The 24,313-nt window shown below is 31.7% G+C and overlaps 1 protein-coding gene across 1 annotated transcript in view; it reads right to left on the bottom strand.

The window, feature by feature from the left end:
- Positions 1–401: 401 nt before the first annotated feature.
- The window catches only part of LOC129223777 (mitogen-activated protein kinase kinase kinase 7-like), a 55,849-nt gene continuing 31,937 nt past the window's right edge, over positions 402–24,313 (bottom strand). The window contains exons 9-17 of the mRNA XM_054858136.1: positions 18,062–18,119; positions 16,073–16,188; positions 15,463–15,560; positions 12,935–13,085; positions 12,011–12,136; positions 11,256–11,326; positions 8,066–8,181; positions 6,147–6,228; positions 402–2,739 (exon numbers count right to left, since the gene is read on the bottom strand). Coding sequence (XP_054714111.1) covers positions 2,632–2,739; positions 6,147–6,228; positions 8,066–8,181; positions 11,256–11,326; positions 12,011–12,136; positions 12,935–13,085; positions 15,463–15,560; positions 16,073–16,188; positions 18,062–18,119 — 926 coding nt within the window. The 3' untranslated portion in view covers positions 402–2,631. The remainder of the gene's footprint in view (positions 2,740–6,146; positions 6,229–8,065; positions 8,182–11,255; positions 11,327–12,010; positions 12,137–12,934; positions 13,086–15,462; positions 15,561–16,072; positions 16,189–18,061; positions 18,120–24,313) is intronic.

Genomic DNA, 24,313 nt, shown 5'->3' with positions numbered 1-24,313 from the left:
GATGAAAGTCATTTATTTGGCAAAAAAAAAAAGAGAGAGAGAGAGGGAGGGGGACTTCACCAGTTCTCTTCAGAAAAGTTACATGCTTTTTAACGGTTCATGAATGAAAATTTGTTTTCTGTGATTAAAAAAAAAGGAAAAAAGAAAGGAAAAGAAGGGAAGAAGAAAAACATCACTGGTCCATGAGTTTTTTTCAAACGCTCTTGCCAGTCTGTGGATCAAAAAGGATTGAGAAATGCTGCTTTAAGTGACTGCATCCTGTCGCAATACTGAAAGTTGTTTTAAGTTTTTCTATTATCTCAGGAAATGTGTCAAACCATTTCAACCAGAAGTTATTTACTTACAACTCTTACACAATTTGAGTATGTATTTATTGTTAATTAAAAAAATAGATTAAAAACAAATATTTATTCAAGTACGAAACAGACTGTACATAGGTATTTAACATTAAATTCAATAACAATCAACAATTGATAATTACTTTAGATAATTCATCAAGAAAACAACTTTGTACCATCTACAAGATATAAGCAAACAGCTATCTCACATACAACTGAATGCAGTAAAAATTAGTTATGATAAATTTAAAACAGATATGTACAATCAATGATGAGCACTGCGTTATTTCTCATACTAACACATCACATTTGCTCATACAAGTCATGCTTGAACGCTATTCACCCTCGAAAGATTTTTTGAGATTGTAAAGCATAAATATCCTCTTAAATTTTACAAGACAACATTATACTTAAGGCACCTGGCACTGGAAATATATTGAAATTACAATGAACCGATATTTTTCCCGTAACAAAATGCTGAATTTAAAGACAATGCTAAGACATTAATAACGATAAAGATCTTTCTTTTGTTTAACTCATATCCCAATGCTTCTATTATCTTCGTTAGTCAATATACAGATTTATGACACATTTTAATAAGGCTACTTTATGACAGTTCACATACTGTAAAAACCCTCATTTTCGGGAACCGGTTGCAATTTTGAAAATATAAACCTTGTAAAATATGTTTTCAAGAGTAATTTTTCAACTTTTTTGTTCATATAAAATTCTCGAAATCACTGATGTCTTCATATTTTTTTTAGCAGCCTTGAATTATTTTTTGTCAAGCTTTGAAAGAAAGTGTGACCTAAAAGATTTTCTAAGGTCATTTTTTTCTAAAAATATATGAAACAAACTATGAGAAAATAGGAAGTATAGGACAATTGCTAAAAATGTAGGAAATATAGGACACTTTTAATTGTTTTGAAAATATAGGAAATATAGGACTACTACTACCCGTCTTGGCAAAAATTAGGGCTTGTGAAAATAAGTGCTTTAAATGTAGTTCGGGGGGGGGGGGGGGGGCGCGACAGTCCCCAAAATATTGGATTTATTATAGTAAAAATTATGCAAATTTAATGTACTAGGTTTTAAAGTACTAAAAAAACCTGTTTTTTGAATTAAAAATAGCACGAGGAATCCAAAACCGAGTTTTTTAAGCAAAATAAAAAAATTTTAAACAATGACATCCACTTTATAAAAAGAGGTGTGTCCTCCAAAATATTTTTTTCTGATTACAGCAATGATGAAAACAATATCAATATGGCAAACAAAATTTGAGAAAAAGTCACTGTTAGCAAGGAGAAGAAAAGTTCTTTAATAGAAAAACTTATATGAAAATCATAAAAATTATGAAAACAATTTTGAATGCCTCATAAATAAAAATGTATGTCAGTTTTTCGGCATTCAACAAATTGAAAATTGTAGCATTCTGAGTATAAGTAATTTAACATTTATGTGGAGAAGCCGGGAGTGTTTAAGCTTTATTTAATTAAATAATTAATAAATTAATTCTTTGTTTATTTTTGTGGTGGATCCATTAAATGGAACCTTTGCGAAAACTCAAACACAAAATCCTTCAGTTACAAAAATGCAACCTTTAGAAATTATTAGTACAGTAAACCTCGATTCAACGATTGTCAAGGGACTGAAAAAGTTATTGTTAAATCGAGGAGCATATACATTCAATGCAGTTAAATCGGGACCAATGAAATGAATCATTAAATCGAAGTCATACTGTATTTGTAAGCATTTTTTCTGAAATGTAAAGCAAAACTAATATAGATTTTCCTTTTCTATCTTTTTTTTTTTTTTTTTTGTATGACATGCATTGTGCCATGTTTGTAGCTGATTCTTCCAAACATTTTTAGCCTTTATTCTCAAAAATGCAATGGTGTTTACTCTTCAAAGCGAATAAATATACTTGTTACGCATTATCTGTTTTTTCACAAGAAAATTGAATTCCACATTTGAATAAAAACAGCATTAGTCAGGATTTTTTTCCACTACCAAGTGGTCCTCAGTAGTGACCTGGTTGATAACCACTGCTCTAGGCGAAAGACAGCGGTCTACCCACTAGACTATATGTGGCTGGGTTGTGAACCATTAAAATTGAAGTTGTTACATTCCGACTTGCTAAATCAGCACTTCAGTAAGCTTTTCAGCTAAGCAGATTTTTGAAGAATCAGTTGAAACTAAGCAATCACGTTTCATACAATTTTGAGTAATTGAGAGAAACACACACAAAATTCTATACATTCCATGCACACAAATTTTCATTCCCAGCCCCCCATCAAACCATGACCCACTCATCTCCATTTGCTTTATCTTTTCCTTGCTGTTTGCTTCTTATGATCTCCAGCTGCCGCTTCAAGTTCTGTCGGAGCTCTAGCAAACCTTCCTGCAATATGAGAAACATCCATTTGAAATTGTAAACACACACACAAAACATTCAGTGCAGAAGAAAAAAAATAACGTAAACACACCAGTAGTGGCCACTTCGAGGTTACAGATATACTTTGAAGAAAAAAATGAACAATAATAATGTGATTAATATATTGGTATTCAATAACTATCATATTGAATCAATTTTATTCATCAGTTATTTGATGAATTTAAGAGCCACTGTCTGTAAGAATCAGGCAGTTTACAACATTTGTGATTGTTGACATTTTTTATTTTTCTTATTTTCACATATGTTGTTCCTTATCATGAATGTAATGTTTGTGCAAAATATGAGCTTTGTCAGCCTTACCATTTTTGGGAAATTAAATTTTTAAATTTAGGGGGCGTGGCACATTTTTGCGTGTTTTTCAAATTTGCAGATTTTAAAGTTCTTGTTGCTTTAAGCGCCCCTATAATGACATGGATTTTTAAATTCTGTACTATTATATGGTCTTCTTAGATACCATTACAGCTGTCAAATTGGTGTCACTACGAGGACGACGGCCACAAACTCCGTTTAACAATGACCGAAAATGAATTTTTTTACTACATTCAATGCCAATTTTCTCAAAGCGCCTTCATGATGACAACAACTTTTTTACATAAATTCCTAGCTACACTTGCATACATCAAAAATATGTAATAAAATTGGTGTCACTATAAGGGTAGCAGAAGATATTGGAACTTTTATGTGATAAATTTTACAAAAATGCAAAGGTTTAAAATCTAACTACTACTCTCGCCCTCATAGCAGAGATCTGAAACTAATTAAGTTTGATAACCAACATGTTCGTCTAACATATGAACTAAAATTATCGGTGTCACTCCTATTACTTTCGGAAATATAATCATTCGAAATTAGTATGTTATGGAGTTATTAAAAAAAAACTTTTCTAATTCGAATGGCTTTTTGCACGGTTTGTTTTAAACTTTAATATAACATTACAGTAGGGACACCTAAAATAATATTTTTCTAATGCTTTTTATAAAAAAAACTTTCTAAAAAGCATTAGAAACACAGTAAATCAATATAGGTACAGATGGACGTATTGTGTAATGTGCCTTATCGGTTAAAATAGTCGTACTAATACTCATATTTTTTCAACCATACTATTTTTTTATCTGTAATTTATATTAAAAATGCAACTATTTATAACATAATGTATTAAATAGTTAGGAACATAATGTATTATGTAGCGAGCATTCGGTCATCTCTTATTGATATCTGGTAATTTTGTAGCACTAAAGCTTGGGAAAACATGGTATCCCAGAGAAATAGTAGAAGTTGACTATTTGCAAGTAAAGGTCAAATGCATGGCAAGAAGGATTGGAATAAATAAATTTACTTGACCGGAAAAAAGGCGAGTATTGGTATGATAATCTAAACATATTATGCACAATAGATCCACCTGTACCTATATCAAAACGAGCATTTTCTATTCAAGATAAAGACGCTCTTACTGCCCAAAGCTGTTTACGTTAAACGTTGCTTCTTTGTAATAAATTTAAAACAAATATGTTCAAAAACACTATCTGGGTGTGATAAGATTAAATTAACAAAATACATAAATAAACAAATAAAATAAATTTAAAAAAAAACAAATGAAAAAAATGCACCACAACATACTAACTTCGAATGATTATATTTCCAAAAGTAGTAGGCGTGACACTAATTTTATTAGTTCAAATGATAGACAAACGTGTTGGTTATCAAGCTTAATTAGTTTCAGATCTCTGTTATGAAGGGGCTAGTTGTATTTAGATTAGCAAACGGTCAACTTCTACTATTCTCCGGGATACCATGTTTTCCCAAGCTTTAGTGCTACAAAATTACCAGATATCAATAAGAGTTGACCGTCTTTCTGAAACTGGGTGATTTGATTTTTATGTTTTCTTTGTTTTAGTCTACGTCATCATCAAATTATGTTTCAGATTCTGAATGCTCACTATATAATACATTATGTTCGTTACTATTTAAGACATTATGTTATAAATAGTTGCACTTTTAATATAAATAACAGATAAAAAATTAGTATGGTTGAAAAAATATAAGTATTAGTACGACTATTTTAGCCTATAATGCACATTACACAATACGTCCATCTGTACCTATATTGATTTAGTGTTTCTAATGCTTTTTATAAAGCTTTTTTTTATAAAAAGCATTAGAAACATATTATTTTAGGTGTCACTATTGTAATTTTATACTAAAGTTTGAAACAAACCTTGCAAAAAGTCATTCGAATCAGAAAAGTCTTTTTTTAAATAACTCCATAACATACTAATTTCGAATGATTATATTTCCGAAAGTAATAGGAGTGACACCCATTTTTAGTTCATATGTTAGACGAACATGTTGGTTATCAAACTTAATTAGTTTCAGATCTCTGTTATGAGGGCGAGAGTAGTAGTTAGATTTTAAACATTTGCATGTTTGTGAAATTTATCACATAAAAGTTCCAATATCTTCTGGCGCCCTTATAATAACACCAATTTTATTACATATTTTTGATGTATGCAAGTGTAGCTAGGAATTTATGTAAAAAAGTTGGTGTCATCATGAAGGCGCTTTGAGAAAATTGGCACTGAATGTAGTAAAAAAATTCATTTTCGGTCATTTTTAAACGGAGTTGGTGGCCGTCGTCCTCGTAGTGACACCGATTTGACAGCTGTAATGGTATCTAAGAAGACCATATAATAGTATAGAATTTAAAAATCCATGTCATTATAGGGGCGCTTAAAGCAACAAGAACTTTAAAATCTGCAAATTTGAAAAACCAGCAAAAATGTACCAAGTCCCCTAAATTTAAAAATTTAATTTCTCAAAAAAGGTAAGGCAGACAAAGCTCATATTTTGCACAAACATTACATTCATGATAAGGAACAACATTTGCAAAAATAAAGAAAATTTTAAAATGTCAACAATCACAACCTGCCTGATCCTTACAGACAATGGCTCTTAAAGTAAGTGATGTAAATTCTTCAGATGGGAGAATGCCAGATGGACACTACTGGATCAAATTTGAAGTTTGGGGGAAAAAAAAGGGATAAAAAGTGGAACAAATTGAAATTCTGGCAACTTTATAAAATGAAACGATTGTCGAAGAATTGGACTATAATATGCTCATTGAGCTTCAAAAGAAATAATTAATATTGTAGACCCACAGTTTAAAAACAATAAAATATGCTTCACTGTGGCCACTAGTGGTGTGTTTACCTTAAATACCTAAAATAAAAGTGAACTCAAAATATCCCACAAAACACTTTATTAAAAACATAAGTTTTACATACTCATACTATATGTTTACTTCTACACATCAGAAAGTTTTGCTTAAACTAATGAAAACCATGATTTTCACTTACTTTTTCCTTCTTCAAGTGAACATATTCTTCAATATAAGTGGAAGAATTGTCTCTGTCTTGTAACTGAGACTTCAACTCATCCCTGGAAACATTAATTTTGTTAATCGAGTAAATTCACAATATTGTACTTGAATTTTCTGAGAATTTTCTAAGCCAAGGAAGGAGTTTAGTACTTAACAACTCAAAAACAAATTATATTAATGACCAATGCTGTAGTTCTAATTTTTTCCTTACCAGAATGCAAGACTGAAGATTTCTTTTTTAAATTAAACCACCGTTGTAGTTCTTTGTTCGATATGATCGAACATCGATTGATATGAGAGAAAGGGAAGATTCTCTAGAAAAAACATTGAGTTTTATGCAGTAGAAACTCTTAACAAGTGGTCTGGCGGACTGGAACCGCCACAGAAAAATTTGACCGTTCCTCGGAGATTTTCGTTCACACACACACACAAAAAAAAAAACATTTCTTTACTCAAAAAAAAAAAGAAAAATCATAGAAAACACCGTAATAATAACATAATCCTATATGAGATCTTTTAAGTGCATTTTTAAAAATTATGATTTTTCAACTGCATTTCACACTTATATATGATTACTACAATAACTAGTTATTTTATTCTTGACACACAACACCGCAATGAAGTATATTAACATATGGTTGCCCTATTTCTTCTTTCCAGATTGTCAGAATGTGGGGGGAGAGGGTCGCAGTGTGCTGTTTTAGTGCAGATGGTGGAGTATAGGGGGAACCCCTAAACCTGTAAAGTTTCCTTTCATTTATTGTGTGGCCTCAGAAAGTGTTTTTTATGTTATATCACAGATGCTATAGATGCCTGATCCTTATGCTTATGAAATATCCTATTTTGATTGAATAACAGGATTTGGATCAAATAATAGTTCTCACAGGGTAACACTGACAAACAGTAAAAACTTCTGAAAAGTATGACATGCAATAAGAACAGATCTGCAATCAAAAGGAATTCAAGAAAATAGTTGAACCCCCCCCCCCCATTCCATATCAATAACACCCTAAATATGTCCATTTCAGATTTTTTTGGATAATTACTCAAAGTTAAAAAATTTATACATGTTCATAATACAATAAAATTTTTGACACCATTCAAATGGAGAATTTGAAGTCTCATTTTGTAATTCCACACATAGATTGTTTGGTGTCATATATTTCGGTTGGAGAAGAATAGGGAAGAATTTTACTTCTCTTGTTCATTGGCATTCTCGCATGTCAGCATTCTAGCTTTCTGTATTCAAAACCAATTGTTTCGCGAAGTTTAAATATAAGCATTGTTCATTTCTCATGAAACATTTGTTATTGCATTAAAATTTTAATTAAAAATATAAAAAGTTTAAATACCGAAATTCTGGGATTTTTCAGCTAGACAACTTTAAAGAGCCATGAAAATGTTTTACCCCTGTTCTTAGTACATCTTACATTCATGTTGTTCTTAAAACTGCTGAAAAATAGGTGCAATCATAAAAAAAAAAAGTAATTTCTTGAGTTGCATTTTAGAATCCTAAGTAACCAAAAAAGTAAGTAGCTAAGATTGCTTATTTTTCTAAAAACTGCTTATCCCTATTAATGTTTTGCGGTGCATAATTTATAATATTTCATAACGAAATTACTGCTACAGTGAGACTTCATTGGATCCAGGTAAATTTCTTCTAAACGGACACAACTGTAGGAAATATACAAAAAATGATAGTAAAATATTGGAAACGAAAGATTAAAAACTTTTCAAGAAAATTTTAAACATTCTCTACCATGCAAATTTAAATTACGTAATTAGAAACGTTCATTATTTATAGTCATTTGATTAGAGAAAGGGTTCACTTGTTTATATTTTAAAAAACATTCATGCGCATGTTAATCAACATGGCTGTAATACTGGAAATCTTACCTCCTTTCTGTCAACAAAGCTATTTCGCTTCGATAGCAAATGAGCTCCCTAGCAAGTGCTAAATGCTTGTCATATATTTCTTTGGATTCTTGGCAGTTTTGTATAGGTTGTAATGGCTGAAACAAAATGCACAAGCTGATTAGTTGTAATATTTTTTAACCACAGATCAGATATTTAAAAAAATTATAATAGTAAAAAAGATCATAAGTAGCTTATGAAACTTAAATAAGTGTGCATTTTAAAATGACTTGATAACTCCCTACAAATTTTTTTTATTATTATTATTATTTTTGAGCAATCACGATTGCTTATTCTGCCGTGCTAAGCACAGATGTGGTATCTGCAGTAGAGCTCAAAATGAGAAATCGATGATTAAAGTTTTACAACTCATTTCTTTGATTTATGACTTAATTAAATGCTCAACTTGCCGTGGTTGTTCCGTAAATAACTTACCTAAAAACCGTAAGAGAGTATTTTTGTAAAAATCTTAATTTAAAATTAATGAATGTAGTTACGACAAATTTTCTTTTCAAAACCTTTTCATATACTAAGCTATTTTCACCGTAAGTGACAATTACTAGGCATTTTTAGCGGTATCTGCAAAGATATGACAAAAATAGCTTAGTAAAACGTGCTCAAGGTATTATTAAATAATACTGAAAACATCTGCTTTCTTTGGAGTTAGCTGTTTCGCTTTATTTTGTTAGTACAAATCTAACAGAATCTACCTTCTGAAAGATACCATTTTCAAAACTCCGGACAGTTAAAACTGTAATCCATTACAATTTTCTGTTCTATATATTAAAAGAATGTGCTTTTTATAATGTTTTATTTTCTAGATTCATTTTTACCGAGCATGAAGATAATTTTGACGGCAGACGATACTTAAATAAAAATATTACTGGCTGTAGAATGAAACGCGTTTTTTTTTTTTTGCATGAAAGAATTAGATATGAATATTTTACATGCATTTCATTTTTAGAATTTACATTTTAAATAAACATTTGAGTAGAAAAAGCTGAATATTTACTTTAAGGATTATGCAAAGTAGTATTAATTTTTATTATCAACCTGCATCAACTATTCAACGGTAAACTAATTTTTATTTCTGTGTTATAATAAACTGCTACATTATTAAATATGCTGCTTTACTAAGGTATAAAAGTCGTATCTACAAAAAATACGTAAGGAAAAAAGTGGTAAGTGCACAGATACCACTTTAAAGGCTTAGTATTTGTCACTTACGTTCAAATTGCCTTGGCAAACTCCGCAAACTGTGGAGTTACGACTTTTTTCCTAAAGCTTTTTTTAATATTTCGCGTTCACAAATCGCCAAAAACTTGAGATTTAGGTAAATTAAATTACTAATGACCACCTGGTGACAATAACTCAATTTTGATAAAATGTGCAGATACCACATCTGTGCTTAGCACGGCAGTATTGTTCTCATTTGACCGTTTTTGAGGTCCGTCCCTTTTTCAGCTTGAACCAGGGACACCAGCACCACCGCCCACCGGCCTCTGCAGGCAGCGCAGCGTGGCTGCTCCAGTCCTGAGCTATCCACTTCTCCTGGTCAAAGGGCGTCCATGTCCTACACACACGCACGCTCACACACACACACTTACGTGCATACACACATATCTACACACACAAGCCTACACACTTACACACACAACTATGCACACGTAACCGCCCAGGAGGAGAGGCAGGCTTGGGGGGGGGGGGAGGCAGGAGCTGTTTAGAAACAATAACTCCAATGAGTAGGGTCCTGTCTCAGTTCGTGATTGCGAAAAACATAATTTGAATTCAAAATTTCAGAATTCAAATTAATTTTCTTTTCTTTTTTTTTAAATTTTTATCTGAAGAACGTCATAATGCAGAATTACCATACATCTGCATTTATGCCCACATTTCTATACTTGCTGCTGCCGTACTTTGGCAGTGGCAGTTGACACTGCCTAAGTATGTCAGCATACATTTTTAAAAATCCCGGTTTAAGCTGCACTTTTTGAGGATTCTTTTTTTAAGAAGGGAATAAAAGAAATTAAGGTGAGAATACCATCTTTCTATTTAATTAAAGACGATTTCTCATATTACTTTCTCTGTCATAATGCCTGCTGATTCTACTTTTTAAATTGCTGCTTAAAATAACGAGAAAAAATAGTAATTATGAAGTTAGTTTTGTTAATAAAGCAAACAAACTGATTTCAAAGCTCAATTTAAGCATGGATAGATGTAGATTTTTGGTCCTTTGAAACTTTTCAAATAATACAGGTTTCTAAAGTTTTCTTTGATCCAAGTCATGTATCAGTTTAAAAGTGTTTATTAAAACTTATTTCTCACTATATACCTACTCAAAATTGTATGAGTCAAAAATTGTAACTGTCAAAGTATACAAGCTTGCAATGTTTAGAGCTCAGATTAGTGGTAAATATAAGCTATTCTCTCTTTATATACATAATACATTTGCATTACAATTAAAGCAGTTTTTTTTTCTTTTCAATAAGGATAAATAACAGAGTTACTATAACTCTGCTTTAAACTTTCAAAACGTTTTGCCACATATGAATTTTATTAAGAAAAATCTTTTCAATAAAATACAAAAAATGTTTTTTCTAAAGACTATTTCTATTTGCTTAGATCACACTAAAAAGCATGAAATAAAGTAAGTACAGTATAACTTTGATTTATCAATACCCGATTGAACCATATCCTTGATTTAACGATAACTTTTTCCAGTCCTTTGACAATCGCTAAATTAGGGTTATATTGTATAGATTATTTCCTCATTACAACACTCAAAATTTGCATTTGATCTAAATATCTTTATATCTAGGCTAATTCTAAAGTAGCCACTAAAAGTTTTAATTCAAAATTAGAGGGAAGAGACAGGTAGTATACAGTTTTGGTACAAACAGTTTTTACAATGAAATGATAAAATAATTATTTTAGTATTTGTTTAAAATTTTTCACGTCTTTTTATTGAAATTCAAAACTTTGTTCACTCACCACAAAATTTAACTGCATTTGCAGCTCAATGCAAAGCAAAAAACTTAAATTTGAACATCGCTGTATAATATGGGAGAAAATGGCACAACCAAAAAAATTATAAGAAAAAGAGAAGGTTCTTAAAGGTGGTATTCTGAAAACTTTGAAGCAAATCAAACAAGAAGTATAGGGAGAAAATTACCTGCAACCTTGGCTCCAGAATAAGGAAATATTGTCCGCCATGTGGCACTTCATTCATTCTTTCATTCATAACTGAAAGAGTGAGTTCTTGATCAACCCATTGAAAAGCAAAATTCATTTCACCATTTGCTTCTAAATTTTATGTCTAATGGAAGTAGTTTTAAACTGCTCTATCAAATTGTAACTATGTAATAGCTTCCACAATAGCAAAGTATGACTTACTTGCTAGTAAGGATAGATTAAGTTATTATATAACTTCTAAAGTTATCATATAACTATTTAATAACTTCTAAAAATGAGGAATATGGGATCAAAAATCGGGACGGATGGCGACCGTCGACTTTCCCCTTCCATTTTAAAGTTCCATTCGTATGAAATAAGATGAGAAAAGTTCATTCATTTGGAATTTTTAGTTCTTACTTTTGTGAAATAAATCAAAACCTCCATTAAAAAATAACTTTTCAATGGATCATTAATTTTTAATTCTGGAAAAAGAAGGGGCAAGGCCCCTTTACTTTTGGAAGTGAGGGAGCAGTTGCCTCCCCTCATACGAGCCGCCAATGAGTTCTACTTTGAAAATAGTTTTTTTCCAAATCAGTGATATAAGGAACTTTAAGAGTACTTTGTGTATTTGCTCTACTGCTAAAATTTAACTCCATTAAACTAATTTGACAATACTAAACTTAAATAATTACTAAACATTTTAAAACTAATTTAAAAAATGAATAGAATATGTTAAACAAATTGTGTCCTTACCATAACTATCTCTTCTTCTTTCACTAGTACTTGGCACTTCATTCAAAATTTCACCTACATTTGTAACAGGCCTAGGTTCAGCTGCTTTCACGCAAGGTGAATCACAAGACCCAGTACGTCTGTGACCTGAGGAGTATCATTTTCAGATATATTTTTTGAACGAAATTTGTTTTAAAACGAGCTGATGTGTGCATCACATGACTTCCTTTGACTACAATTTTAATGTCATTTTCCCATTATTGGCAATTTTAATGTGATTCAATAGTTTACTCTCTAAATAGTTTACTCTCTAAATATCACCACCAGTGGCCAAATTGAAACCAGATTTAAAAATAATTTAAAAACTCGCCAAATTTGTCGCCAAGTTGGCGATAAAACTTGGCGACCAAAAGACTGGCGATATATATTGCCAGTGTCCGACAAATTATAACACCACTTGAGTATACAACGAAATTAACAATGATTCCATCATTTTGAATGACCATTCAAAAAATTAACACAAGTAAAAATATTTGCTATTTTGATATAACTCTTAAATACAAACTTTCCATACAAAAATTAATGTGTTTGAAGTTCATGATGCACATAACAATCAGACTCAATACAATAAAAAATGTATGTTAATATCTATGTAGTAAAACTCTTCAATTGCAAACATATCAGTTAGCCCAAGAGTAAAAAAAGATTTACAACTCTAGTTTGGAACACACACAAAAAAGTAAAGAATCACATTTAGTCCCAAAAACTAAAAATATATTTTTAAAAAGCAGCAATTTTTTGTTTTAATTGGTTTAAATGGAAATGTGGAACATTCAAGTTGAGAAAAAGTAAGAAATGATAATTATTCTTTCCCTTCCATAAAACTGGAAACAGATTTGAAGGAAAGAGCCTTTTGATGAAGACCCCAATGATCAAAATACAAACCTAAATTTGAAGGAAGTTTCACATCTGTATTACTGAAATCAGCTGAACGCCTCTTTTTAATGTCTTTTACATATTTTTCTCCTGCATCTTCAACATTCAAAAAATTAGTATCTGAAGTATTTACAATATTTGAGGTAGTCAGCATTTCAGCCTAAAAAGAAATTGGAAACAATTAAAGTAAAAGTTAATTATGTTACCATGAATAGGAATAAGATAATATTTGAATAAATTATAACAAATTGCACATTGTTAATCTGCTTTAAAAATGACTCCATAATCATACAAATCAACTCCCGAATATCCGCCGAACTGGGTGGCACAAGTGGTGCGAATAATAAAAATTACGAATAAACCGCAAAATGGGCTAAAATGAGGGACAAATAGGGTAAAAATTGTCATTCCTCAAAAATTTGGCTGTATTAATGCATACTGTTTGACCGCCGATTGTATGTAATTTGGCAATCTGCCAAGTAAAGACTATTCCATCTGAATGAACTTAGCAGGGGAGAAGGGAAAATAACGATGGGATTTTGATACATGCGTTTTATGTCACTAGTGCCTTATTCATTTATTGCATTCTCTAAAATAAAATAAGGGAAAACAAAAATAGTAACCATGGAAACAACAAAAAGAAAAGAAAATATTCTCATTTTGTTCAGGAACATAAAAGCAAAATGGTAAGATCAAAACTTTGTTGTGAATAAATAAATCGATTAATTAATTTTTGCCGTGAGAATATAGATCGAATATACTTTAGATTAAAAAAATGTTGCTGAGAGCAAATTTTCATTTTTACAAAACTAAGGTTAAATAATAGAGAGGCAAAAGTGCACATCTGTAACAAACCAACTAACATCCCAATGAACTAATAGATACTTCCATTTCCACCTATAAACCGGATATTAGCCTTTCCATGTAATTGATAGTCAGACTTTCTAAAAACTGAAAATATATACATTACAGTTAAAATGTTTTGCGTTTTTTCACAACAGAACTTCAATAAAGAATAAGTGCATGTATGATGAAGAAAGGATAAAAAATAAATATGTATACAAATAAATTAATAAAACAAAAACAACCAAGTTTAAATATACAGTTTTTTGAAAAAAGATGGCCATATTGCTTTTTGCTGCGAAAATACACGTTAATGATTGTTGATTTACTCGCGGATAATTGGGAGTTTACTGCACTGAAGTTATAAGCCAGTTTTTTTAAAAACCAAAATATAAAGTTGGTCTAGCAAAAATGGCAGTGCAAAAGTCATGAGGCAACTTTACAATTATTATAAATGACATAAATCATTTAAAAAGATTATATGCAAAATCAACAATGCTCCTAAATGCATGAATCAAAATTTGATACCTATAATAGAAGATAATGGAAATGAGCTGATGTGTGCATCACATGACTTCCTTTTGCTCCAATTAAATGTCATTTCCCCATTACTGGCAATTTTAATGTGATTCAATAGTTTACTCTCTAAATCTCACCAACAGTGGCCAAATTGAAACAGATTAAAAAAAAAAAAATCACCAAATTGGCGACCAAAAGACTGGCGATACATAGCCAAGTGCCCGCCAAATAATAACACCACTTGAGTTTACATCAAAATTAACAATGATTTCCCCCTAAAAAAGGGGCAAAAGACCCCTTTAGAAACACCCGAATGCAACCAAAAGGGGAGGTGCACGACTAGACCCCACTAGGAGTCTATGTTCCAAATTTCAACTGCCTAGGATTCACCGTTCTTGAGTTATGCGACGCACATACGTATATACATACAGACGTCACAAGAAAACTCGCTGTAATCAACTCGGGAATCGTCAAAATGGATATTTCGCGTGTCAATATGTTCTTAGGCACTTATCATGGTAGAGTCGAAAAAAAAAAAACTCATCATTCATTCAGGGGTGAGTAAAATGGAAATTAATGCCGATTTTTGAGTGAAAGTTATTTTGCGAATACAATACTTCCTTTTTTGTAAAAAGAAAGTAAAAATATGTTTTATCTCCATCTGAATCATTAACAGAATAATGCTTTTTCCGAAATGGAATTTAAAACAATTGTTTTTGGCTTGTTAAATGTTAGAATCCTTCCCCCTCCCCCTTTCTAAAGGTGAAAAGTGAAAATTTAGGAAGTGAATAAAACAAAACTGAATATTATATTAACTACAAGCTGAGACTGATTTGTACGATTTACTTTATTTTTTTTAGACAGTAAAAAGGATTCACATTAAAAAATATATATAAGAATAAGAAAAGCAATTAATTATTCAACTCAACAGGTAAGATTTTTTCTTAATATAACTGCTTTTTTTTTTTTTTTTTTTTGAAACATATGGACTAAAACAACTAAAAATACTTATAAAGATTGACAAGTTTATTCTGTCTTTAGCCTCCAAATTTATTTTGTTCAGTGCATTACTTGAGCACATATTCCATATGATATACATAAGTAACTTAAAAAACCTGTGTTACACAATTTTTCCAAGAACAAAAACCCATGAAGTTTCAAAGGTTAAAACTTACTTTTTCAGGTAGGACAGTCTTAGAACCTGAGCTGCCAGTGCCATTCCTATGGGCACCAGTCATAATAGATGAAGATGTCTCCATAGTTACATTCGATTCTGAAGGATAGAAACAATAAATAAAACATAGTATCTAGGTAATTCTAAGACAAATTTAAAACTTCTATACTAGTTTTATTTTTATCTGATACAATAAAATAAGAAATTGTTATAACATAGGGGTGAATAAAATGAAAATGAAAAAACAGGACATATATTGAAACAAACAAAACAAAGTTCAGAAATAATCTCCAAGACTACACAAGCACTTCTTCCACTGTTTCATCTGATTATGCATATATATCTCTAATGCTAAATTCACTTATCCAGTAAATAATAATTCTTATCCACAAACGTTTGGTTTCGACAGTGGTAAATATCAAACCACAATTAATCATTCAGCATAAAGTTTATCAAGCCCACAAATCAGCAGGTTTTTTGGCAAAAAGAACTGAAGCTTTGGATTGCCTTTTTAGAATATTTTATAAAAGTGCATTTTTGTAATTCACATAACATAAAACTTACTTTTATTAATAACTCGACTTACTGAAGGATCCTTTTGATAAGCTTACCCTGAGGCAGGAATGTTATTGGCTGATCAGCTCCTTTCAGCAGTTGGAAGATTTTACCAATTTCATTTTCTGCTTCAGTCATTGATGGACGAACTGATGGACACATATCCCAGCACCTAAGTAAGCATTTTTCAAAGTTGATAACTTTCAGATGGAATATTTTTCCATAATAATCAAGCACACGTTCAAAAATATGCATGACATGGAAAAGAAAGCTTTAACATAGATTGAAGGGTTGGCCATTTTGAACATAGATTCAAAAGGGCCAACTTGCAAAATCTCAAGAAGACTGGGGCAAACACATGGTGAAGCAGTGGTGCATATAAACCACTCATACATATGCAAGTATGGAGCTATAAAACAGCAGTCTCTGAATGCTGCAATTTCAGTAGTTGCTTGCTACATCAGTATAATCATTGGAATAAATTCCTGAAAATTGAGAGACATGCCAAAAAATAAGCTTTATCTATGTGAGGAGAGGCATTGCTACATTCTAAAACTTACAAGGGGGTTGAAGTTGCCCCAATGGAGTTGGCACCTATGTGGTAGCATCAGGGTTCCTGTAACGGTCGCATTGTTTGCAAAATTCAAAAACACTATCTAAATTATGAAAATGAAACAATGTATTTTTGCTTGCATGCTCAAAAAAAGAAAAATGATACACAATCCGAGAGAGCAAGCAAGCATGGCGATAGAACTTAATCTTTTTATAAATCTTAGCTGACATGTTTCAACTACCAATAAGTTCAACTATACTTTGTAATTAGGCATTATATTTCCCTCAATAATTGCATTATTGGAGTTTTAAAAATTAAACTTGTGTCCTCTCAATACTGAAAACAACTCTGAATAGTTTCCATGGACCGATTCGGAAATTGTTTAAGAAGGGGGCAGTTGATTTTTTAGCTAACCTCAACTATGTAATTTACACAAGCTGGGAGGGGTAAGGGGGCGTCGCATCATTTTTTATCTGACACAACTAAAATATAGAAATTCATCCCAAGAAGGTTCCCAGACATATACTTTTTTCGTTGAAAGAGTTATTCTAAAATTTTTGTTTTAGAACTTCAATTTTGTAGAAATTACCAGGGGAATGTTTCGAAGCCTCCTCCCCCATAACATGATCAAAGGTTGTCTAAAATTGCACTTTTTTTTCGAATTTCAGTTTTACAAAACTACCGGAGTAAACTCATGAACTCACTTCTCCTAATACTATATGAAATGCCTATAATTGCATTACATTAAGACTTAAATTTTACAAAATATCCTGGGGAAAGCATCCAAACTTGGTCTTCTTAACATCACCAATGGTCGCCTGAAATAGCTGTTTTCAAACTCCTACTCCAAAAAATTTCCTGGAAGGATATTCGAACCTCATTACTTTCCTTATTGTCATCACACATGGCCTACATTTGCATTTTAGAGCTTCAATTTGGAAAAATTGCTGATGCAGGATTCCTCAAGGGAGGGGTGATCACTCCCTATTGCGTCTCCTTTGTATCCGTCCTTGATTATTTCTTCAAATTTTAAAGAAATATCAGCTACTGTGTATTTATTTCTATGAAGATGTCATGGCCGAATTTTGGATTTCATTTTTAACTGGAGATGAAATACATAGAGCCAGTGAAAATGATATGTAAATGTATTCGTTAACTTTTGACATTTTAGCATTTTGCTAAAGCCTTTTCCCAATTTTAGCTTTTTTGCTAAAGAACGTTTGAACCCAGCTTAAATCCTGGGTAGAATTGATACTATTCATTCCTCTATGCTAAAGACTGCAGACATTTGGGCCGATCAATTTTTTAAAAAATCAATGCTAAAATGAACTAGAAACATAAATATTTTCTGTTTATTCTGATCGAGTTTGCCTTCAAGAGTACTGTGTAAATAATTTTATAAATATCAAAATCGAACTCATTCATTAATTTAATATTAAATAAGAGAACAACACTTCTGTTTATTTATAAAAAAAAGAAATAAAATGCTTACCTAACCATAAGGTCTTCTAGGGGTTTTGGACATCCTTGTATTAAAGGAGGTCGTTTACCTGAAATATTAATTATAAAAGAAATTGTCCATGCTCTTATAAAGAAATGTTTGCATAACAATGGTCATCAAAACAATTTTTACAGAAAAGTACAGCCTTCTAAGAAAGAGATATTAAATATAAATGAAACTACCGCAAAAATACCTTATAGTTTTCAAGTCATAAAATGTTCTGAGACAATCCTGATGATATTACAAACAATTATAACAAAGTTCTTATGTTATAGTATAAATTTTTTTATTATTATTTTTCTTTTAAACCTTATTTGGAGTATGCTATTCAGTTTCGGCGGGTCACTTTATCTTAAAAAAGACATTAGCTAATTGGAAAAGGTTCAAAGGAGAGCTATAAGATTAGTATTCAGACTTTCAGGTTTAGACTATGGTTCCGGGTATAAAAGGTTCCATATCTATAACCTCTTGGGATCGCCTGAAGGAGACACTAACAAAAAATACTGCTAAGGTGAATAAAATGCATTAATATTGTACAATATTAGTTAAGTTTCTTGTTAGAAGATGACAGTGTGGAAAGAAAAGGTTTTTTACTGATAGATTTTTATTCATTGCTTGTTTACAGTCAAATGAAAATAGTGTTTTTTGAAGAAAAAAAAGTGATGTGCATACTAACTGAAAAGTGTCTCTATTTTCAATTATTTTCAAAGTAGAAAAATTATTAACTTTTGCTGACGACATCCTTAAATTCTGTGTTTTTATTTGAGATTACCAATTTTGCACTTGAATCTTTCGTCTTCTGATTTAGAACACGAAATTAGTGTGGCTCCTGAAAGAGTTCTATGTTTTCAGAAATAATAATTAAAATAAAATTTTTAAATACTTTTTCATACTTTTCTGTGATCAGAAACAATTAATATAAAGAATTTATCATTCTAGGTATGTATTGGGTCTGAGGAGGATAATTAGAAACAATAGAGGGACATAAGGGACATAATTCAGAAGTATTAGTTTATCAGAGTGGAAGATGTTTAATGGGCAAAAATTTATCACTGAATGCAAAACTTATGGGCATTGATTCAAGCTATTCCAATATCAAAACAGTTTTGATATTAAGAAAAACAACTATTTCAGAAAGGTTTTTGGCATTTAAAATAGTTTCCCAGAAGCAGTTGTTGCTTGCAGTGCCAGTTCCCTTAAAATGTTGGTTAATGATATAAAAGTTATCTTAAAATGATTAACCTAATTACTTAAATATTTATTCAATATAAAACTAACATGATGCATGAATAATCAAATGAATATAAGGAAAAAAAGAGCTATTTGGTGTAAAATGACACCAAAAATGGGAGTTTTCAAACACAAGTTTTTCTAAAACATTCTGCATCTGCATTTGTCAGGGCTACTATTAAGACCTTATTGTCACAACATAGAATTTTGGTCCTCTGGTCATTTTCCCCAATTTTCTCCAAACTTTCATCTTAATCACTTACATCTCATTGCTTCTAGGTGTCTTTCATGCAATATCAAGATAGGTTTTCAAAAGCTTTTTTTCTTTTTGGCAATAGATAATTTAACTGTTCTTACTGATTAATGTATTGAGCTAATTTTATTAATATTTGTTTCATAGTCAAAAGATCTGAATAAGACAAGGTTAAGGGCTCAATGCTCATCACGTTCATTTCATATCATGCATTAAATTAAAATTAATGAAAAAAATTAAAACTATTTACTAGGACTCGACCGATGCATCGGCGCCGATGGTTCAACAATTTAGCCATCGGCATCGGCATCGGCGGCCGATGCTAACTTGCAGGAAACATCGGCCCATCGGCCTTAAAAAACATCGAAAAGCCGATGGAATTGGCCGATGTTTTCGGAAAAAAAGGACCTTTGATGTTTTACTTTTTATTACGAAGTAAAGGGAGTTATTTTTTTCATATAAAATTGGTTACTTAAATTTCAGTATGAATTTCTATTTTAGTCCCGTTTGAAAGAGTTTTTAATACTGCATTCAGGTACCAAACAAGTTAATTATTGCTTTGTTTCTTGCAGCTGGATGTACGTATGCATCTCTCATAAGTCATAACTCACAAATGCTAAGCTGTAGAAGGCTAAATTTTCGCATGTGGGATGTGCGTACGTTCCAGTTGTGCACTTCCCTTTTAGATTTCGATCGGATGTTCTAAAAATCCTATTTACTCATTTTTTGTGGCTATTAATTACTTATTTCAATGCAAAACTCATATAGCGACTCAGACTGACGATCATTTAGTGGTATATTGCCGAATTGGAGACTATGGAAACAAATATGAGATGGCGAAACTGGTTTTTGTGTCATTTTTTTAGATTCCCGTTGAGCCGACGGTAATTTTTAATTTTTTGATATTTGTAATATAAATCACAGTAATGCAGTCTTTTCTGTATCGCTTCGGCGGAGTTATAAGTTTGAGGCCCGTTGAAATACATTATGGGGCCCTATTTCTCTATCACACAAGTTGTAAAACATTTATCATAAGCAGTTTTGTAACTCCTACAATGCCCCTATGGTTATGGGTCCTCTCGCGCAATTGCAACATTTGCTATATTTTAAATCCGCCACTGCACGTCAAAACAAACTCGGGTGCAAGTTTTGAAAGGGTTTTTCCGCTCAATGTTTATGATTATTTTGAACTCTATTTTTTACGACTATTTTTTGAATTTCCGAGAACACTTGCGTGCTCCTCCTCCTACTCCCTCAATTTCTGAAATTAAACTCTAGTTGTACTTCTGAGTCGTTTAAAAGTAACATCATTCATAAAATTAGAGATTTTTCTTTCAAACTTTATCTATTGTTTAGAAAGAATTTAGAGCATTAATGTAAGAAATTGATTAAAGACGTTTTGAATGGTGACATAATTCGGAAATCGAAGGGACTTTTGAATTTTTTCTTCGGAAGTGCTGAAATAGATTCAGAAACTCTTCCGAGGCGTTGGTTTTAGCGGTTCTTTACTAAAAAATCTAAGTCGAGGTTGGGGCCGAAGTGTGAATTACTCCAAAATCAGAGAGTGACCCCCCCCCCCCCCCAACTCTCTCTCGAGGTTTCAAGCATTTCTTAAATATTTAGCAATTATTTATTTTGGTCAAGAAATGTCATTTTGCATATTTCTCATACTTGTTTCACCTATATTTCGTAATGCGCCATCTTTTCATCATTAATAGCGATCGATTTTTTTTTGTTGTCAGTAACTATTTTTCTGTATTTATATAAAATCAATGAATAAGTTATTTTCGTTTTTTATAGAAAAGTTTCAAGGATTTTCTATTATGCAATTTTTTAAATTTCAGAAAATTATTGTTAAATTGAAAAGTTTAATTTGAACTTATTTGTAAAGCTTCATAAAAGTTTAAACAATCAAATTGTTCAATATTATGTGTGCAAACATCAGATTAAGTAGTATATGTATTCAGTTATTAACTTGGTGTAAATATTGAGTTTGTTTATTGTAGCTGCGTTTTAAAAACATCGCTCTCTTCATGGCTATTTTTTTCAGCAAAATTTATGTCACTGTTATAGCTTTTATGAAAAATGCAAACTTTTCTATTCATAAATTTTAAATAAGTATAAAAATATTCCCATTATGATTTAATATTGTAATTTATCTGTTACATTTTTTGTTTAATTTGATGAGTAAAAAATGTCTACGTGCAATCTTTCCACTTTAATTGCGTAATTTGTTGACGGTTTCATAGTTTTATTCTTATTTTTTTTAATGATTAATCAACATAATTTAATGTTTTTTAACTATGTTTAATGTACCTAAATCCATACATTAGTACGATATTACTGAAATCTTAGTAAATATTCAATTAAAAAACAAACAAACAAATCAATTGGTTATTAAACAACCTCTTTGTTTTTCTTCCTTCCTTTCTTTTCTTTTTTTTTTTTTTTGGCTGTTCTTTCTCTTTCATCATACAGCAGTCAAAAAAAGGAGAAGCATAGCTACACCCTATAAAGATTGTACGTAGTACGATCCAAAAGCTCGGGGACAAGCTGCATAAAACCTTACCCAGAATAGTTCACATTACCGAAGCACATCCACCTTCAAAGGGTTACCTTGAGGGACTATGTACTTCTGCCAGTGTTCATATAACTTTTGGAAACACTCCTGGAAGCCAGTTTTCGACGAGCCTTCTATAATGCAGCTTTATCTTCTTCTGACGGAAGAAAGCGGCATCCATGCAAATGTTTTTTTTTTTTGCTGGGAACAGGTAAAAGTCACACGGAGCTAAGTTCTACGAAACGTTATGTTATTTGTTTGTCATATCAGAGTATTGACCAATCGAACCGTGCATCCTCAACATGAAAGTTGCCTTCTTTCCCACGATGAAGTTAAAGCAGCAGCACAAGAGGCCTTACAGGAGGTTGGGAAAAATGTTTTTCAGGAGTGCTTCTAATAGTACAGTGCAATTAGACATGAACCTCAACATCCAAAGTAAAAGTTTTCCGTCAACTCCAAATTGTTGTATACTGTCCACATAATGTTTGGTAAAAAGTTACACCGTTTTCAGCGTCGGGTTTTGGGGGGAGGGGGGGAAGAAGTTGGTAAATTAGTAGTTTTTATCAGTTTTTCCGAAATATTTAGAAAACTATGGTGTTTAGCGCGAAAAGTGCAATATACAAAATAATCTACACTAAATTACGAACAAAATGGTCCTAAACATTATTTTGTTAAGTGAACGGTTCCAGAGTTACGGCGGGTGTAAAAGTAGAAAATTTTCGCATTTTTAAGATTTTTTGGAAAATGCAATTCTAACTACTACGTAAACAGAAAAAACTAAACAATTTTATTAAAAAGTAATATTGTACAATCGTATTCTAGTCTAATAGAAACTAAGAGGCACCGCACATGGGGTTAGAAACTTAGAAATACTGGGAACGAGAACCGGTTTTCTGCAATTTGCGTGAACTGTGATAAAGCACTTGAAGTTAGACTACTAGCTTCAAAAAAGATTGAGAACAAAACATTCAGAGATACACTTGAAAAGAAAGTTAGCTGTTCAGTCTCTAGCCTCTATTACCAAGTCTATGATAATTAACAACACCATTGTATGTGTGAACCCTAATACCAGGGGTGTTTGTGATCCGAAATTTCTGATATTTCCAAAACTTTTGGGTTGACAACACATTCTAAAACTGAAAATTATTTAAAAAAAAAAAACTTTAAAAATAATTTTTATCAATGATTTAAATGATTTTTGTATGCATATTTGAAGAGTTTTTACTGGAGAGGGAGAAGGGTCGAGCTTCCTCATAGTTTCAGAAAATTTCACACTGCCTTCAAAAAATTTTACTTGAATCCACGCGCACTCCTGCCTAATACTCTTTCACATCGGACGGTGTGCACTGTAAGAAAATATGAGAGACTTTAAGAAATACTGTCGAACCCGCTTAAGTGAATAGCCATTTTGCCACGAAAAAATATTCTAATAAGCGGGATATTCCAAAAACCGAGATAAAAACAATTACATTGGTTTGGTGCATTGAAAATGTATTACATTAAGCGGGATATTCTTTTAACCGATATTCTAATAAGCGGGCTCGACTGTATTTTAATTCGAATTACGTGCATATCCTCCACCCTTGTTTGACAAATCTGGCTTGATAAGGAAGGGGAGCAAATCAATGGTGTCTGTTTTGGTTCCAGATTCAAATGAATCATCGGTCACCAATTATTTAGAAAAAGCGTCCTATATCATTGATGAAGATCACCTTCTTCATCGTGTTTTCTGATGTTTCCCAGCTACCTTCAGACAGATTTGAGAGCAATACATAAATTACGTAATGGCTCATTATAGGCCAGCGACTTGTTTTTGATGAATACGAGCAAGGAACCACAAAAGATGAAGAACAATTATGTAGATCACGTTCTACGACTAACATTGAAGTCAAAGTTGAAGACTCAATCGATGTAACTGTCAACCAAAGTGAATTTCTAGCTAACACTAAGAACAAAATGGGCCTAATTTCTCTCCTGACAATGTACTTGCAAAGAGGCGGTTGCGCAGTTCATCAAGCATTGGGTGAACGATGACTTATTTATAGTTTTAACAGCGATCGATAAAGCTAAGAATGGAGTTGAAGCTTGTGTGATCGGTGATGACATGGACTTACTAGTCTTATTGAATGTTCACACACCATTAGAAAACAAATTGAAAATGGTGGTACCAAAGAAAGGCAATCAGCAGGAGAAGATGTGC

Source organism: Uloborus diversus, chromosome 6 (genome assembly GCF_026930045.1).
Source record: "Uloborus diversus isolate 005 chromosome 6, Udiv.v.3.1, whole genome shotgun sequence".
Classification (NCBI taxonomy): domain Eukaryota; kingdom Metazoa; phylum Arthropoda; class Arachnida; order Araneae; family Uloboridae; genus Uloborus; species Uloborus diversus.
The sequence above is the reverse complement of the archived record's forward strand: the minus strand, read 5'-3'. Positions and strand labels throughout refer to the sequence as shown.